Below are 20,217 nucleotides of genomic sequence, written 5' to 3' on the forward strand. Positions count from 1 at the left end.
ATTCAGTCCCCCCTTTTTCTCTTCCCTGCCCAGTTTTTAATCCCTCCCCCTCCGATCACACACACACACACACAGACACACACACACACACACACTCATGAAGCAGGCAGAGTGGGTTAATGATCCATCAGCATTGATCGGGCAGTGGGCAGGTCTGACAGCGTGGGTCAGGGCTCCCTGCTCACCTCCTGCCTGATAAGAGACCTGTGCGACTAGGAAGAGGACAGATGCTGCTGCTGACCCAAAGCACAGCCCAGATGAGGGGACACTCACTTGTATTAAAGAGGAAGGTAGGGGAGTGGGGAACTGTATGGGAATGTATGTCCCTTGGTCAGTGTATACCGATGTGTGTGAGAAAGAGAGTATGTACAGTATGTGTTTCTGTGAGAGCCTGAGCTTTTGTGAGTGTGCGTATGTGTGTGTGAGTGTGTGTATGTGTGTGAGCATGTGTGTGGGTGAAAGAGTGAGTGAATGTGTATGTCTGTATAGTGGGACTCACATGTGCCTTCATGTGAGCGAGGGACAAGAAATAAAGGGAAAAGTACCCTCAAATGGCTCGAGTTGGACTGAGGACAGAGAGAAGATGAAGAGAAAGTAAAAGAGAAAAAAGAGAATGAACATAAGAGAAAAACAAGTGACGGAGAGACAGGACAAAGTTAGGGGAGGAACACTGGCCAGTTTTGTGACCGACTCCAAAGTGCACGTCTGCCAGGCAGCACAAGCTCATTTGGCAGATGGGGCATCAAGCCAGAACACAAAAAAAATACTCTTTGCCCTTAGCTTTCAACAACAACCTCCATCACTGTTTCTCAGCATCACACACACCTCCACATTACGCTTGTGAGTTTGCCTTCACACTGTGTTACCATCACGAACGCCATCTTTAAAACTCATGTCTGATGGAACCACAGAGTGAGCCACCAGAGGGTTGGGTCCCCATAATCAAACACCTCGACTGACCCCAGGACAGTGTGCAGTGTGATCCACTCTCACCACCAAACTGCATAACTGATCATACCTTAAAGGACCTGCTTTGAAAGTCATAGATTATTTATGACCTAGCGGCTTTTTTTTTTCTAAACACACCATTGCATTAGAGGTTTCTATAATTTACTGATATCATGGAGGAAACTGTAAACACTTCAATTCTAAGCCTTAAGGGCATTGTCCGTTTCTTTAGATAAAAGCATACGCAGCTCAAATGTCAGAAACATTACCAAATCATGGAGTCAGTTTTTGCACATTTCTCTTTGAGGATGTTTTTGATCTGCTTGGAGTGGTTGTGGGCGATCTCTAGTGAGGGGAATAAGTCTCGTCCTATTTAGTCTTTTCAAAACAGACAGTAACAACATTTTCTTAACTTACTGCATCCTGTGAAAGACATGACATTTATACTGAATTTAATGATCTAATGTAGTGCAGTAATGGTCATTTATTTTTCTGCGGATTTTTTTACCCCCTAATAGACGACCAATCCACATCCCATGTACAAGTAATCCTGCTTCTGGGACTGGGAGCTTTTCTGCTGAGGGAGGCCAATATGCTGCCCAACTCACCCTTTCATGCATCATCCAATATTCAGCAATCAATAATTCATTTTTAATTTTTTCCCTACCAATTTTCTATTTCACTGTGCCGTGTTTCATGCAGACCCCCTCAGGCAAATGGCTAGCCGTTGGAGGCGATGGAACCTGAAGTGAGGCACCGTTGATAAATGAATCATGAAGTCTGCTCAGGACTGAGCTCTGCGTGGGTGACCTTTGACATGCCCATCTCTGTTAATGTAGCTCTGGCAGAAAGAGGCTAATGAACAGTGGTGGCATTGTAGCTGATTGCTAATGAATGATCTCAACTGGCATACTCGCATAGAGTCACTTACACTCAAAAACATGATCAGACACACACACACTGCGCGCACGGACGCCTGCACACACACACACACACACACACACACTTTACATACACAATGCACACACAGAAAACACTAAATATTTACAAATATTGTAAAGACCAAGGAACATGCTGACTCACTCATAACATAAAACACATTCCAAGGCAAAAAAGAACATGGTCATACACACATACACACACACAGAGACAAACAAACATACTCACAGAGAGGAGGGGTAGAGAGAGAGAGAGAGTAAGAGAGAAAGAACACACACACACACACACACACACACACACACACACACACACACACACACACACACACACACACACTTTACATACACAATGCACACACAGAAAACACTAAATATTTACAAATATTGTAAAGACCAAGGAACATGCTGACTCACTCATAACATAAAACACATTCCAAGGCAAAAAAGAACATGGTCATACACACATACACACACACAGACTCACAGAGACAAACAAACATACTCACAGAGAGGAGGGGTAGAGAGAGAGAGAGAGTAAGAGAGAAAGAACACACACACACACACACACACACACACACACACACACACACACACACACAAAAGTATTACCTGACCTACATTGTCACATGTTATGAGGCAGTGTGTGTCTCACTGCAACCTTGGGCTGGTTAGTAACATGCAATGAATAACAATTGTTGGATGGAAACAGTGACAACAAATATGAGCGAACATGCACTGGGGATTTTTTAAATTCCAAAAACTCAGTTCAAAAGCGCTTTTGCACACCTTTCGGGACAGGTGCGTTGGAAGAAGAAATCCCACACACTGTCCTTTATGCATGCAAATACTTTATTATACTTCACACAACGTTTCGGTCACACAGACCTTCCTCAAATTCATCTGAGGAAGGTCTGTGTGACCGAAATGTTGTGTGAAGTATAATAAAGTATTTGAATGCGTAAAGGACGGTGTGCGGGATCTCTTCAACACAAATTCCAAAACACTGACAGAGCTGCTTACCACCCACATAAATATATTATGTAATTTTATTTATCTGTGTGTACATAAACCATGGTGTTTGTTTTCTTAGTTGACCTACGTGCATAGACAAGTGTGCATAAATGTGTAGTATACAAACATTTATGAATGAATGTATATTACCATCTCAGCATCACATACAGTATGTATGGAAGGTCCACCCCCACTCAAAGCTCCTGCATTACACAGTCAGCAGAGGGTAATAAAGGGCCCTGTCAGTTAATAGGTTGCTCTGGTTTATGGCACATGAATGAGTGGTCCCCCAGGACCACCTGGCTCCTGTGTGGACCTGACACATCATTACAGACACAACACAGAGGGGAAGGGGGAGAGAGAGAGAGAGGAGCAATATGGAGGGTGGAGGATGTGGTTACCAAGGAAACCCTAACCCCATGCTGCACGTAGGGACAAACGCTTTCACATACACACAGACACAGGACATAAATGCATAAATCTTCTCTCATGCTACGAAAATGTGGCTGCAGAATGGAGGATCTATCTCCAAATGAATGAATCTCCCTTGGTGAGGGACACAGGGACATAATGCAGATATCTACACAGACAAAAGCACATTAACACACACACACAAAGGTCAAGAACAGTGATGGTCAACACAGACAGGAACCCCTTAGCAAACACACAGTTTTGGGAGTCCCACACTGAGAAATAATAAGGGCCTTGAGGCCTAAGTAATTTCCTTAGTCCTTGGTTCCAATATCCAGAAGATCCTAAACAAATTAAGGAAAACTATTTATACTGGGGAGAGTAGGTTAGTTGATGACAAACCTGGCAGCAAATATCACCCCAAGCCATTCACAAGGCGGCAGAACCTGTCCCCACAGGCCAACGGCTGGTAATATAAGCACATCTCTTCGATCTGATCAGACACACAACAGATCTGGCAGTGACACCTCATTTCCACCAAGCAGATGTGAAGCGGAGACAGAATCCCAGTGAGCCATGCTGCAGCTCTTTAATTGCATGCAAATCTAGGCCACCAAACCATGATGAATATGCATGACCCACTGTGGGTCACGCGGGTCATCTTGGGGAAGGGTGGAGAACTGTGTGGGGTGGAGGGGGTTTGGGGACAGGTTGCAAACCTGTGTGGTGCTGCATCAATCCCACTGCATTACTCTCATAGATTACTGTAAGTCTCATTTTAATGAGGAGTTACAGCTATGGTATAAAGCTGGCAAAGCAGCCAAAGGAAGAGAGAGCGAGACCAATAGCAACATAAACTTGATAGCTAGCTGGGCTTTTTCTAGCCTGGAAAAAACAAACTCATTCAAAAAGTGAGTCTGGCCACTCATGATTGGGATTTGTTTACAAGCTAGCATGGTGACGGCCATAGAACTTTGAAATCATTGGTCCAGCCTAACCAATCACATTGATCAGAGATTCCTACTTTACCTAAACTTTGCAAACTGACAATAAACAGCATCGGCAGTGAGGAAATAATGTATGTGGGCCTACCTTTACTGTAAATAAATGTATGCATTTCTCCAACTGCATTTTTGATGTTGGCATTGCTCCTACCATTTACCATAGCCCCTTCGGTTTCCAATCTATAGTGTCATCCCCTCTCGTTGCTGATTGGGCAGGTAGTCTGCCGACTGGGGGAAACTATTGTGTTCCAGACTAGTATACATAAAACCAGCACATCCGGGAACTTTGTATGTGCTGCACGTACACGCCCTTTCAGGAAATATGTTTGAATTGAATGAAAACCTATGGAGCTGTATCGACGTGGGGAGTGAAAAGGGCTTATATTTATATATATATAGTCCTAATAAACAATAATAAACAATAAATAAACTTAACTTTACATATCTTAACGTCAACTAAACATAAGTCACACCTTCATTCTATCACAAACTTATTCCTAGAATTGAGGTGAGATAATTGGTAACAATATAATTTAGCACTCCACACACACACACACACACACACACACACAAAAGAGCTTGTATAAAAATTGCACCATACCGAACAGTACTACATGGTTAGTGGCACAATGCAGTGGCGTCATGCCCATTGAAATTAAGGGGGCACGTGCCCCCTCGGATTTTTCCTCCCTGATATTTTTTTTTTTTCATAACTTTGTTCCTATTATGCTCCATAACAAGCCAGAGCCTGTAACGACTCAAATGTATTCTTCTGGATGTGTAATAAATCGTAGGCTACCAAAATAGTTGAAGACCGATCAGCAGCCCTTTTCCTAATAGCCAACTCACTCACACACGCACATTGAGCTTGCAATGTTTTGCGTGTGTTGAACTGTTACAGTTAACTTTAGGCTACAGTTTGAACAGTTGAACTGTTACAGTTACAGTTTTTGGTTACAATCAATGGTGTTGAAGTGGTAAGTAGGCTAAGCAATAAAAAAAATAGTAGAATTATTTGTGGTTGACCTGGACATTTTGACTTGGTGCTAAAAAGTATGGATTTGATGTTGGCCATGAATTCGCCTACGCTTAACGTTAGCTACGTTGTGTCAGTGTAGCGTAGGCTACTCTTACAGTACAAATATTACAAATATTTGGCTTACAGACATCTGCTCTGTTTTGTCTTGTACGTGACAAAGTCTCCTGGTTCAATTGTTTCATAGAAACGAGGGTGTTCATTTTGCAGTAACTACAAAATCCAACCAAGTATAGGCCAAGGCATCGCGTTGATGTTTCTCCACTTGTTCTTTTCACGGCTATCTGGCAGCTAATCCATGTAGTGAAAATGGATAGGCTACCCGTTCAAACGGAGGCCTACAGTTGTTTTATATAAATAGGATCGCTATGACGGTGATGTAGAGGGCAAGAAAATAATAGCAGTCTCTCATGTATCAGGTCAAAATTGCTCATGATTTGCAACTTATAAATGAGGTAGGCTATTGCTTGCCATAATTGTAATGAGAAATATATTAGGCCTAGTAAAATATTCAAATATTTAGTGTTAACCTTAGGCTACTCAGCACTGAAACCTGTCAAACTTCTTTCAAAGTCCTTCATCACATGGATCTAAAATATTTTAATTTCTGAGCACCACAAAGTTGCTAGAAAAAAAAAAATCCTGATTGTGCCCCCCAAGAATTTTGACTTGCATGATGCCTGGCACAATGTGTGCGCACGCATAGTAAAGTTGAAGAATGAGCTGTGATAGTGGAAGAGAAAGTCGACAGAGATCTATTTAGCACATTGTTAACATTGCAGGAAGACAAAACTAATCAATAATTCCAATATTATTTCAACCTGATCAACCTGGCTAATAGCCAACGTAACAGGTGTGCAATCAAATAAAGTAGGCGCCTCTTATCTTTGTTAACCTAATAGCCTACTCAAATGCTTACACTCCTAGCATTACATCACAGAGAAAATGCCAATGCACGTTACCCGGGGTTTTGCACAAGGTTTCGCTCGATGGTCAGTCAATCAGTTAATTTTTTACTTTAAAAAGGCGCGCAAGTGTTCCCCTGCACGAGGTCCCAGCCACCATCCAGAGGTGGACTTTTATAAATAACCATGGACACTCCCTCCACGTAGAGCTGGGCAGTTAGTACAGTGTCGGAGTCTCAGGTGCCAGATAAAGAGAAATTCCTGAAGTTGCGTTATAGCTCAGTGAACATACGGAGTTGAACACCCTTTGGATTAAAAATACATTGCTTTAATAGTTTGACAGCTGCTGAAGGGGTGACGCAGGTAAGACATGCATGCCGCCCACATGTTATAAACATTTTGCCTTTTTTCGGCTGCTTTCGGTTTAGAAACTTCACTGTACTAACCTACTTTATTTAAGGATGTTAAAAGTATTACCACCCAGTATTACCACCCGGTAATAGCTAATTAACATAAGCTACTCTGAATATTGAATAATAAAACAAAGATTCGCTTAGTTCGTACATGCAATTTTCCGTGTTAACGTTCTGTTTAGTCTTATAGATGTTGTTGGCTTCATTGTACATTTTAGTTCGGATGATAGCAATGGGGGTGGTGATGGGTAATAGGTCAGCGGCCTTTTTATGACTTCATTGTTGTGTGTGACGGATGACGGGTAAATGGTAAACTCAAAGTTAAGCCTTTTCACGCCAACCAAACCAAGTGGTCAGGAGGTTTCCATTTATCCTCTGCAGAAAAAACTGAAAATTTGCTCGTTTCACACATATCATCTGCATAAACTGAAGCAATGGCCACACTTTTGTCACCTGATCAGAGGTTGGGGAGGGGTTAGGGCAGCAGTGCTTGAATACATGCAACCATTAATTGCTGACTAGATTCTATTCAATGGAAAACTTCACTTGAGTGCAAACTCTGTCTTCTAAACAAACACCTATGCTGTGGTAACAAAGGCCCCCTTAACTTTTAAATACGTAAATCAGCATATTGGTTGCACACACTCCGTCTGGGCACAAGAATCCAATTCTCACTCATTGGCATTAAGTGGCACAGCAGCATTCCTGTTGTGGTATCACCACCGTCGCCATGGGTCGTGCAATGAGTGCAAGTCTGCAGAGTTGCAAAGGACCACTCGAATGCTCAAGCAGCATCCCTTTAAAGCCCATGCTGGTACTCTTGGATCCTCTAAGATGCAACTGACACACGTGAATTAATATAATTTATCATTGCTGTCAGCAGAAGATTCAGATTGTAAAAGCATGCAACGGTGATAAATTGATAGTTATATATTGATAGGATATTCTGTACAAAGCATACAATGATGTTATATTGTGATGCTCATTTAGTGGACGTATAGCCGAAACAATCAAAAATAAAGAAGAATGAGTGTTCAGGGTAGACAGACAGGCAGGCAGATACTTTACATGCTGAATGACAACAGAGAGACATGTTGTCGTGTTGAGTTAGTGTTGTTGTGCTGCTGGACTAGCCGCCTTGGGCAGCTGCAGATGGCTGACTACAAAAGTGGGTTGAGGACCAAGTACAGAAAAAAATCAGGAAGTGGTCCCTTTCGCTCTAGATGGATATAGTACCAATAGTACGGTACTATCTGCTTTGGTCATACCTTGTTGACAGAATTTTCCTACCGCATCCCATGCCATTAGTAGCGATGTTAAGTTAAATGCTCGGCTTGTGTTGATTTAGTTCCTCATATCCTCTACGTGTATTCTCACCTTGACCTCTAAAGAAGTACCCTGCTGCCCTCAAGCAGAGGGTAGTAGTAGTAGTAGTAGTGGTAGTAGTAGTAGTAGTAGTAGTAGTAGTGGCATTGAGAACACATCTTTAGTCAAAACTCATAGTTGTGGATAGGTATCCTCCAAAGTGCAGTAATGTACTATTCACTTCTCCACAGTCTGAAGAAAGGGACAATACCTTTCGTGTGGCTATATTGCATGTCTGCAGCCCAGAGACCCATAACATCACACCTTGAGATGGCCTACTGTGTTGTGGACACACGGCACACGATAAAAGTGGTCTAATCCCCACAGAGTCACCTGCAATGCCTGCAGACACTACCAGCTGTACAGTAGAAACATACCCCTCTTGAGCTTGTTGGTATTGTGGCAGTAACCCTACAGACTTGCGTGTGGAAATTGTCTTGGCATATTATGACAGTCAGGAGAGATAATGTAGAATTACTTATGGCATATATATATCTATAATGTCTTAGCCGGAGGATTTCATGATTTTTTCCCTTGTCCAGAGTACTCAGTGTTGTGAAAAGGCAATTTTTGGCTATGGGGGGTGGGTTTTGGCTATGGGGGAGTGGGTTTTGTTAAGCTCTGTTCCCTGTCATTCCCGTCATGTAATCAGCTCGTTGCCAGTGTGTGTTTTTAAGACGTGTAAAAACCCTAAAGGCAAATGACAAAACACACACACACACGAATGTGCATGCACACACTCTAGTCTAGATAGTTCTGTACTGGGGATAGTACTATGGCTTTCCTGGTGAGTCACCTCACTGAGCCGCTCGGTTCAGACACAAGCCATCAGTCTACCTACCTGTCTACCTACCAGTCTACCTACCTGGCACCGCTCACTCGATGTGCCCGTGCTTTTAGCCGCTGAATTATTTACCTGTCTGTGGTGGTCTGAGAGAGGCCTGTAGCAGCCATGCATCAGGTGACCCACTTCCCAAGGCAGCCACTGCCCACTGACCATTCACTATCTCACTGACTTCTATCTGACACGAGCACGTCTCAGGATGTAGTCACTCAACAGCAGCCTCATGTACACAATCTGGCAAGGTTTGGTGCTGTTCTCCTTAGCATTGCACCAGCAATGTGAAAAACATTATAAGACGAAAGGCTCCTCAGTAAGAGAAAGGGGTCTTACATTGCATGGCTAAAGGAGCCACTATTAGAACAAGAAAATACTCTTCAACTTCAACATTATACTTTGGACATTTTCTTTGGAATGATAGAGATCTAGCCAGAGGCTCTCTTATACTTTAGTTCTCTTTTTGGGAGTCTTCTTTTCTATTTGTAGCCTACAAAACGTGAAGAGAAAAGGCTATAGGCTGAGAGGGTGCAGTATCTCCGCCAGTACTCCTCAGGATAGACTTGTTTTGGATCGTGTCTCGTGTCTTTGCAGGGAATTGTACAGAAGCTTCAAAATCTCTTACTGCAGATCTCGAAAAACATGTTTGGGCTAAACACAGAAAGACAAGAGAGAGAATGAGGAGATCATGACTCATAAACAAGGATTATATTCACTCTGAGAATAAACAGAATGTTTTCTTCTCATTGCATGCAAAATCCCACTGGGATCATAAGGTCTGAAGTTTGATTAATGGCTTATTGATCGGAACTGATGAGGCAGAGTTCAGATGAAGCATAAAAGCAATTTTAAGCTGTTTAGCTGTGAGGGTGAAGATGATTGGTTCCGAAGGAAACAGAAAGAGGTCATGGTGTTGCATAATTGATATGTATTCTATGTGTATGTATGTGGGGGTTGCACCTAAAAATTGCTGTTTTTCTGCAGAGACTACCTATGAAACTGTATATGCATGCATAAACATCCACATGGCGTGCTACTCCATATGTTGCAATGTGTTGCATGTGTCTTGTGTGCGCTATTGCAGGCAGTTGCAGTTAGAGATGGATATCAGTGGATTTCATTTGTGCGTAGATCTGTTTCTTTGGTGGCAACAGCATTCATGTATTACTGTAATTACTCTCTCTCTCACACACACACACACACACACACACACACACACTCTCTCTCTCTCTCTCTGTGTGTGCACTAATACACATGTGTATGTGAGCACACACAGGCAAACACAGGATCAGGATATGTGTACATGTTTCTCTTGCATGTTTGTGTATGCAGATGTGTTCTTACATGCATCCATGTATGTATGAGACAGTGTGTGTGTGTGTGTGTGTGTGTGTGTGTGTGTGTGTGTGTGTGTGTGTGTGTGTGGGCTCAGGCTGTTTATCCACAGTCTCTGTAGGAGAAGGATGTCCTGCTGAGAGGGGATGCCTGACTAAGCAAGAGGCAGCAAGTTTACAAGGTGTTGAGTTGGAGCTTTTGTACAGGGCGACAGGGCCTACAGCTTCACTGAGAAACTCACAGAGCTGCTGCCCACACTGCTCCCTCTGTCCTCCCTCTGTCGTCATGTGGCATCCTGTAGTCCAGGAGCTCAGCGCACTGGACTGTCATCAGCAGGAAAAAGCATGAAGGCTGACAAGGGATGATGGTGGTCATGACAGTGTACTTGTTATTGTATTTAGGGTGGAGAATAGATGGGGTGACTGCATGGGGTCTTGTGTTTGAGAGGTATGTGCGTGTGTGTGCGTGTGTGTGTGTGTGTGTGTGTGTGTGTGTGTGTCTGTGTGTGTCTGTGTGTCTGTGTGTGGTGAGGTGTTACAGCTCAGGGATTTTTCCTCCATCTAGAAGGTAGCCAGGCATGTAGCTCAGACCAGAGGGATGGTGAGTAGGTGCCTAAGAGCCCAACACAGCATTTCTGCTCTCAGAGGGGAACTCAAGAAGAATGTTACTCACTGATGCTTTTAGAGAGAGAGAGAGAGAGAGAGAGAGAGAGAGAAGAGTGAGTGTAAAAGAGAGGAAAAATCATGAGGTTGTGTGAGCTTATTTTAGATATCTAAAACATCAGAGTGGATAAAAATCATTCACTATAATAAACGCATATGGAGGTCCACTGTTGTTCATTTTTGCACACACACAAATCTATGTGTAACAACACATCTGCACATGACAACAACACATCCTGGAATGTGTCAGACTTCAGGGAGGTGCATATTCAGTGGTTTAATCATGGCTTACACTAACATTTCCTGTGTTGTTGTTACACGCAAGAGAGCTGCAGTATTGTTAGTTGCTGTGCAATATGATGTTGCCATATATGTCTGTGCTGGTTCGATATGTATCAGAATCAGGCATGCTCCAATTATTTTGACTCTTTTTTTAAGGCAATACACAATACTGTAGGAATCCTGTCTTGTGTTGGCAGAAAAAATATAATCTGAATCAGAATTTAAAAAAAAGGCTGCATGGACTCAAAATTAGAAAAAATGGCCATAATCAAACTACACTGTAGACTTGTATCAATACCAGGGGTCAGAATCAAACTAGTGTGGATTAAACCAAGTAGGCCTAGTTCAGTAAATAGCATGCATTGCAATCTTTGGCTTGATCGTCATCATCAAAGCAAAGCAGTGGATGCTTTAATGAAGCAGAGGGGTGGAAGGGCGTCACTTTGAGAGGGTGCAGCAGCAGCTGAGCTGTGAGCCTCTGAAGGACTCGGGTCCTCCTCTCATCGCTCCTGCTGTCAGGTCCCATATAAAATGGCCAGACATCGCTGCCGTAGAGACCTTCTCTCCCTCTCAGCATCAAAAGCCACGGGGGCCAGAGAGCCCGTTACATATCATGTAGCCAGTTTCCGCTGAGTGCTATTTCCTTTCCAGGAAATCTGTTTCCATTAGAAAAAAATGGGGGAAGAGACTGAGCATGTACATTTTTCACTGAAGCGAGAGCAATAGGAAGTTGGAGGAGGGAGGGTGTGTGTAGCATGGAGTGAGAGAGAGAGAGAGAGTGTGTGTGTGTGTGTGTGTGTGGTATGTGTATTTTCATCATAGTATGCGCAAGAATATCCTTGTTGAAGTGCATATTCATGACGAGCCTTCTTGAAAGTGAAAGGTTAAATCAGCTGTATGGCTGAAAAGTGCTGTCTGGAAAGCATATCGCACCCTCCTCCTCCTCTTCCTTCCCCCCTCCTCTTCCTCTGCAGTCCTCCATGGCCATTATTCTAATCAGAGGCCTGTCTTGTTGTAGACGCTCCGTCTCAGAAGACAATCTGCCCCCTCCATCTCTTCCCCTGACGCTGATCTCAGCCAATGATGAAAAAACACTGACAGCCACTCCAGGAATTACGCACGCAACTGCAGCCTGGCTTGAGAAATGCTAATTGACTGTGTAACACGCTCAGATGAGTCAGAAGCTGTTCACCGAACATAGCCACATTTTTTACCACAGGATGAAAGAATCACACAGGGTATTGTGTAATCTTAAAGGCCACCAGATCCCAAAAAAGGTCTCTTTTCACATGGGTGACTTGAGCGTTACTGACTGTATGCATAGAACACTCTAGTTCTACAAGACTGATCACGTTATTGAGGAACATTCGTATGATCATACTGAACACCTCAGAAGGTAGCTATTTAATACCTCAAATATATCAAGTGTTACCTGTTTACACTCACAACAGCAGGTAAATCTCTGACTGTTTGTAGCTTAAGTTCGCTCAGTTTTCAGAGCAGCGTGTAATATCTTAGCCTGGTCACACCCACCTAAGTGAACGAGTCTGGTTTTAATCAGGCTATATCTGTAGATCTGTAAAGTTATTTGACATGAGAAAACTGCATTGCACTACATACAGTAGTACTGTACCTCGCTGCACTTTACTGCAGAAATGCAATATTTTGAACATGAAAATATTATTGTAATGCATTGTACTTCAGAAAAACTGGAGTATTGGAATGTATGGAACATTTAGGCATTTTTTCATCCCATAACTGCAGTTAATTTGTTGTAAGGGCTAAGCCTAACGTTTCTCCATTTCTTGGTCCAGAGCATTGTGAGGGTTACATTTTTTGTCCACTGGCCTGATTCTAGAGCCAAGGTTGTTTTCTTAGTCCACTGACCTATTTTCCACCCTTAAATAATTGAGCCATTTAAGTCCAAGCAACCCTCATTACTGGGTTAACAGTCCCTCAAAGCTAACAGCCAAGGCTAACTTGGTTTGATCATGAATGGGCTAGAATACTACAACAGAGGTGGAGATGCCTAAAGAACCTTTGGGATTACAGGGTAAATTACTGAATGAGCTGAGATCAAATACTAGATAGATTAGAGTGTATTGTGAGGGTTATTTAATTGTAGTGGATACCAGATGCCTAATGTCAGAGCTCTCTCTTTTAGCAGGTCTTCTTATCTCTGCTACATACTGTACGTGTGTTGATTTCACTGTTTGGAAAATGGCATTCAGGAGGGCTGTTTCGCTCCCTCGTCAGAGTATATGTTCTCAGAGGAGCGGACTAGTCTCTGAGGTACATGCACAGAGCTCTAGCAGCAGCTGCATCACTCCAAGCCATACATACAGAACAACTATGACAACATTTCCAGCCAGCAAATCCCACTGAGTATTCCATCAAAGGGTCCTAAACTGAGGAACATCGTGGAATCAAATCAGTGCTACAATAGTACACTCACATGTTTTGGGAATTAAGCTGAATGAGAAGGAAGCAGGCGGAATATGCATGAGATGCCCCTTTACATGGGATTTTGAACTATACAGAGGCTTATGGGTGATGGTGTCATGTACAATTTGTAGTTGACGGTCTTGTTCTTTCTCCTCAGAACAGGCGGAGCTGTCCTCAACCCAGTGGTGCAGTGCTCAGCTGCAGCGAGCATGTTTTATAGCCGCTGCTTTATGAGGCCTCGGGCCCATATCTGCACTGTCCTTAATAATCACTGAGCCAAGTGTCTTGGCACACATACATACACACACACACACACACACACATACATACACACAAACATGCACACACAGAGACGCAGACACACACATACATGCACACACACACACACACACACACACACACACATACATACACACAAACATGCACACACAGAGACGCAGACACACACATACATGCACACACACACACACACACACACACACATCCAGACACAAATAAACTCACTGGCGTTTTGGGGCTTTGGATATGTCTCCCAGCTTTAGCATCCCTGGTTCTGATTCATCAATTTCATGGTTGTTTTCAGCAATCCTCGTCTCACAGTGCTGATTTAAGTAAAGATACACTGATTCTCCCTGCAGTGAGTCGGTGTACTTTTATGCATTTTTACTGTTAGAAAGTGTCTCTCTGTTGCCATTATATCTGTCATCGTTGTCAGCTGCTCTTTTTCTGTCCTTGCTTTCTCTCTCTCTCTTTCTTTCTTTCTCTCTGTCACTTTTTCTTCCTCTGTCTCTGCTGCATGACCACAGAAACTCTCTCACACACACACACACACACACACACACACACACACACACACACACAGTTGGAGAGGCATCAGTTCAGCATGAGTGGGTACTCCATGTGCTGTGAGCCTTCTCTTCAGAGTGATGGGATATATATAGGGCAAGTGTGTCTGTGTGTTTATTTATGTGTGTTTTTGTTTTTATGTGTGTGTGTGTGTGTGGGGGGGTTTTTATGCAGCTCTCTTTAGCCAGGGGACAGTTCAGAGGAGATTGTTTATTGAGGAGTGTGCTGTTTTAATTAAATCCCCAAAAGCACTTCATCATTGTGCAAATCAACAGCCACTAATCAGTTTGCTTCAGAGGGACGAAACCACTCCTATTAGCACATCCTTGGCTAAATGATAAATAATATCAAGAACATTTCCCATATTTTGAGACGCTCCCCAAGTCATTCTCTCCATCAAGGCCTATCTGAGTTTTGTGTTTTGGACAGGATGTCCCCACTCTACACTTTACAGTGGAGCTGCAAACAGCCTGTGGGACACTCAGGCTGACAGGAGAGAAGTGGATGCCATCATTAGTCACTCCTATCACAGACACTGTTCTTCCTCTTCTTCTTTATTCAGCTGGGGGAGAGCCCAGGTCATGTGTCTCTGCTGTCAGTTGCAAGGTTCCCAAAAGTTTCTTTCATCCTTATTCACATTGTCTTAAGTTTTTTTTTATAGGCACACAACTGCTTCCCCACAAATCTTAGACTTACATTATTTGGATGAAATAGCAAAAATGGAATTATGGTGTTCATGGTAATCTGGATTTAGTTTAATTAGAACTCTGAGAGACTCCTGCTGGGAGAGCATTAACTATTTTAGTTGTTTTTGTCTGTTTCTCTGCTACACATACACTGTACACCTAAAATAACTTACATAATAACTCTCACACACAGAGACCCAACCACCCCTCCTCCCTTTCTCTGGAACACACACACACACACACACACTCACGCACACACACACTCTCTCGCTGCTGGAAGTCTGCTCTCCCTTCGGATAACTCATGCTAACAGCCTCTCAGAAGCTTTTTGTCTCAGAGTCTCAGCTGGGGGTTATGAAAGCATTTAGAGCATTTTTTCCCTTCATGAAATACCCTTTAATTGAGGGCTCCAGTGGTACATGAGCATTGGTGGGCACCGTTACCACGACAACCGCAACACTAGGCGAGCACTCAAGCAAGACCTGGAGGTCCCTTGCTCTCCGAATCAATCATGTATTATAAACAAGGCCTTGCACTTGGTTGCGTGCCATGCAAAATACACCCTCTTTCTTGGCCCTGCTCAGCCCTTGTGCGGTCAGCCACCCCCTAACGGTCGGCTGTGCTTGATGATGGGCCTTTGAAGTGAAGGAGCAGCATTACCCACCGTGTTTTGCAACCGGCCCGAGTCCACTGAGACACTTAAGATATGCAGCAGCAGCAACAATTGCAGCATTTCGCAATCAGCACCCAACTCATGCACAAGAGCAACCTTTGGAACTAATCAGCCCGAGCAGCAGGTTTACCTTTGACTTGGGCTTTGGGGTAGCTGGTGGGTCTGTTGCACAGCAAAAGATAAGAATATTCTTTAGACTTTGTTTCCTTACCGGGTATGGTATGGCTAGGTATGGTCCAGAGTTAAAGGTTGTATTAGCGATGGTGGTAATGGCACTTCTGTTGATGTTCAAACAAAACAGAGAGCTAGCTAACTACTCCCTCCCCTCCCTCCCGCAATTGAAACTCTCCTAAACACACATCTCGTCGAATTATTAGTTGGATCACTTTATTTTGCCTTTAAGTGGTTGCCAACACTTGTTGGTAGCAATTGTTTTTGATCTTGGAGCCAGATCTTGGAGCCTAGGCTGCCTACAGAGACACGTTTTTTTGACGGCCTGCTTATGGGGCAGGCAGCTAGCGGATCGTTAGGAAAGATTTGATGAATGGGATCATTTATGTTTGGGCCTTTTTTGGGCCTGAAATCGCTGATACAACCTGTAACCTATGTCTGGGGTATTCTTATAGGTCTTACGGATGGCATCATGGTTTTGAGTGAACCCCAACTCCTATGTCCATTTGCTAACAGATTCAGTACTGCTTTGCCCTATGTGTTGCAGAATCAGGATGGATGAAGCAGAGAAGTACCAGCAGAGACTGCAGGCCATCGCTGTGAGTCGCACACCATATCATGGGCGGTTTGCCTTGTTGTTTTACCACACTTTTGCCCTGAGCCGCTGTTCTGTGTTCAGTTCAGTGTATCTTTAACCACGAAGGACTAAAGAGTCAGACAGTGGTGACTGGCCTGTGTGCAGTGTTAAACGCTCTGTGAGTACTCCACTGGGGTGGGGGTGGGGGGTGGGGGGGTCAGCAGATGTATGTGGGGCAGGCCCATTGAGGAATGAGAAGTCAGGGTCCTCGTGGAGATGTTAGGCTCGAGGTCTGTGTGTGTGTGAAGCCGACGCAGACGAGAGCCTTTGACTCAGAGGCAATGCTCCACTTCCCATCCAGTGTGTTCCACCAAAGGCTGCTGATCTGTGAAACAGCAGGTCAACCGGGCACACTTCAAAGTTCACAAATAAAAATGAGAACAGAAAACACACACAGGTCCATTCCAAAAATCTACACCAAATAAAGCAGTTTAGCTGACTGTGTTGAATGAGCATTATTCAACTGCATTTCACACTAACAACACATAACATTTTTCATTATCTTTACTTGTGATTTTGAGTAATTTATATGATATTCATCATTATATTATTCATATTATATTATATTATATTATATTATATCATATCATATCATATCATATCATATCATATCATATCATATCATATTATATTATATTATATTATATTATATTACTGTATTATGTTCTGAAACGAATTGAGATTTGCCACCTTTCTAGGTTGTGCTGTGTTGGGTAGGAGCTGTTAATTCAATTCAACAGAGGATTAGATTCTCTTAGAGTAATCCAATTCAAAGAATTGGAGGATAGGAGGGAGGGATTTTATTTCTGGACTGTTTTCACATCAAAAGGGTCTGTTTCTTTTTTATGTGTAGGATATTCTTCTCACTGGGACAACCACAGAAGAAAGGGTGAGAGAGGCGGGTGAAGCATCTAGTGGGCTTTCTTGAATGCCTGCTAAATTAGACTACATCTTCATACACTAGGCACATAGATTTTAGTGAGGTGTATAATATTCAGAGGATTATGCTTGGTTTTGTATTTCTCTTGCTTTCCTCGTCCTTACAATGAAGCTTTCTCTTCTTCAGGAGAAGAGGAGGCAGCAGGAGGAAGAGGAGAGATTACGACGCGAAGTGGAGGAAGAATGGCTGAAGCTGGCCCAGCGCAAGGTCTAATCTCACAAACACACACACACACACACACACACACACACACTCACACACACACACACACACAAACACACAGGGATGTACACACACACACACACACACACACACACACACACACACACACACACACACACACACACACACACACACACACACACACACACACACACACACACACACACACATCCATTACAGGACATACACCAACACCCTAGCTGTAACTTCCACTGAAAATAGCTCAAATTCCCTGTCCATAGCTCTCCACTATCCTGCCTGTCCAATAGGGTTCAGCAGAGGTTTAGATGTGGCCCCCGGCCACTCCGTCTGGACTAGAACACCTCCCGCCCACTCACCCCACCGCCCCGCTCCTCCATTGCCAGTGTAAGGTGAGGTAATAACTCTGAAGCGGTCAGGTCTCCGCACAGGCCTCAGCATCAACACACTGACCGCCTCTGACAGATGGCTGCTACCGGGCCCAACGCATCTCCATGTCACTGTACATTTCTACTGAGGGCTCTGGTGCAGAGTGGTAGAGGGGTGAGACAGGGAGAGGAGAGACAGTTACCTGGGGAGAGATGGAGACAGGACAGGGGACACAGAGAAGGAGAGAGAGAGGCTAAACATTAGAATGGGACTAAGGACAACACAGAGCGAGAGAGAGAGAGATAGAAAAAAAAGAGGAGGAGTGTTGGTTCATGGGATTTATAAACGTGGAGGATCTTATGAATGTATTGCCATAGATGCCCGTGCTCAGGGTGGGTTGGAAAGAGTTGACTGATTTGGGGGACTGAGTTTGAATACAGGGAGAGCCAGTCTCACTCATGCTACTGGAATGAACTAGAAATCCCAGCCTTACAAAGGGGACACATGTCATAGACACATCATAGACATTGTATTTATCATGCCTGTGCAAGAAAGCAAGGAGTGTAAGAATGGAAGCAGTCATTATATCAGTGCTTGGATTGCATTAAATCTCCACAGCTCTTTTACAGGTTCGCTCCAAGCATTTGAATCATTTGTCTCATTTGGCCTGTCTCCCTATCACTGTCCCTCTTTCATTCTCTCATTCTTTCTCTCTCCCCTTTTCTCTTCTTTCTCTCTTTCTCTCTCTCAGAGGAAGTCCCTGAGGGACCAGTGGCTAATGGACGTGCCTAATGCCCCGGCTACAGATGGCCCTGAGCCCCCAGCTCCCTTATGGCCCCCAGCACAGAGAGCAGAGGGGCAGGACAACGAGTGAGACCACCCCTCCTGCTGCATGACCTGAATGACTCATTCTCTCTCTCATTCTTTCTTTCTTTCTTTCTTTCTTTATTACTTTCTTTCTTTCTTTCATTCTTTCTTTCTTTCTTTCTTTCTTTCTTTCTTTTTTTCATTCTCATACACACACACACATCATTCTCTCTATCTCTCTCTCTCTCACACACACACACACCCACACACCCACACCCACACACACACACACACACACACACACACACACACACACACACACACACACACACACACACACACACACTTGTTTCCTCTCTTTGCCTTGTGGTTTGTGTCTGGAATAGGCCACTCTTATGTAAGGGCTCATTATGACCCCTAACTATGTGTTTGTGTGTATGAGTTTGCTGAAGGTGAGGAATGGCCTGAATGTGTGGATGGGTCTTGGCACCGAGTGATGATTCATTCTGGAGGACAATAAAGACCCAGTGCTGTTGGATTGGATTGGGGTGTTCACATGCGTGTTTGATTGGTAGGGGCACTGAGGAAGGCGAGGGGAATGCTCAGGAGGAGGAGGAAGAGGAGGACGAGACGACAGTCCAAGATGGCAGACAGACAAACTCAACAGAAAACAATGTACATGCCCCATGTCAGGTAGCAATATATAAGCACACACACACACACACACACACACACACACACACAGATTACATATAAACTGTGATTGCATCAAGGAGTAGGTTTTTCTATGGTAATACCATACCATATGAATTGTATTTGAACACACAAATCTCAACTGTGACTGTTGCTTTTTGCATGATACCCACATGAAATTCAGGTCTTGTATGGTTGTCAGTCAAAATATTAGTTACAGACCACTGAGTGAGTGGCTCTCACCTGCCCTCACCAGGCTGACTTCAGCAGTGCAGGGGCCTGTCCAGCTGCAGGTCCCCCATTAGATCTCTTAGGTCCTCTCAGCACCTCTGTCCACAGCACAGAAATGGCATGGCCCCATATCATATCAAAGACCCAGTGTGTGAGGGAGTCTTTTCATGTGCATTTTCATAATCATATCCTGAAGGAGGCAGGGATAAAAATGGCTCACACCACAGGCTGTGGCGGCGTCTATGTGATATGCAGGACTACGCAGTATACCCACTTAAACAGCATCACCATCTCAGTATACCCACTTAAAATAGGCAAGGATATGTATTAACATTTGGGGTTGATCACAGTATACCCACTACAGCTAACT

At 43.7% G+C, this 20,217-nt stretch overlaps 1 protein-coding gene across 1 annotated transcript in view; it reads left to right on the top strand.

The window, feature by feature from the left end:
• Positions 1-6,496: 6,496 nt before the first annotated feature.
• Positions 6,497-20,217, top strand: part of LOC125295891 (paralemmin-3-like) — a 14,338-nt gene continuing 617 nt past the window's right edge. Inside the window, exons 1-6 of the mRNA XM_048245477.1 lie at positions 6,497-6,616; positions 16,517-16,568; positions 17,460-17,495; positions 17,673-17,753; positions 18,868-18,986; positions 19,499-19,616. Of these exons, the coding sequence (XP_048101434.1) occupies positions 16,524-16,568; positions 17,460-17,495; positions 17,673-17,753; positions 18,868-18,986; positions 19,499-19,616 (399 nt within the window). The 5' untranslated portion in view covers positions 6,497-6,616; positions 16,517-16,523. The remainder of the gene's footprint in view (positions 6,617-16,516; positions 16,569-17,459; positions 17,496-17,672; positions 17,754-18,867; positions 18,987-19,498; positions 19,617-20,217) is intronic.

Source organism: Alosa alosa, chromosome 6, assembly GCF_017589495.1.
Source record: "Alosa alosa isolate M-15738 ecotype Scorff River chromosome 6, AALO_Geno_1.1, whole genome shotgun sequence".
In the NCBI taxonomy this organism is placed as follows: domain Eukaryota; kingdom Metazoa; phylum Chordata; class Actinopteri; order Clupeiformes; family Clupeidae; genus Alosa; species Alosa alosa.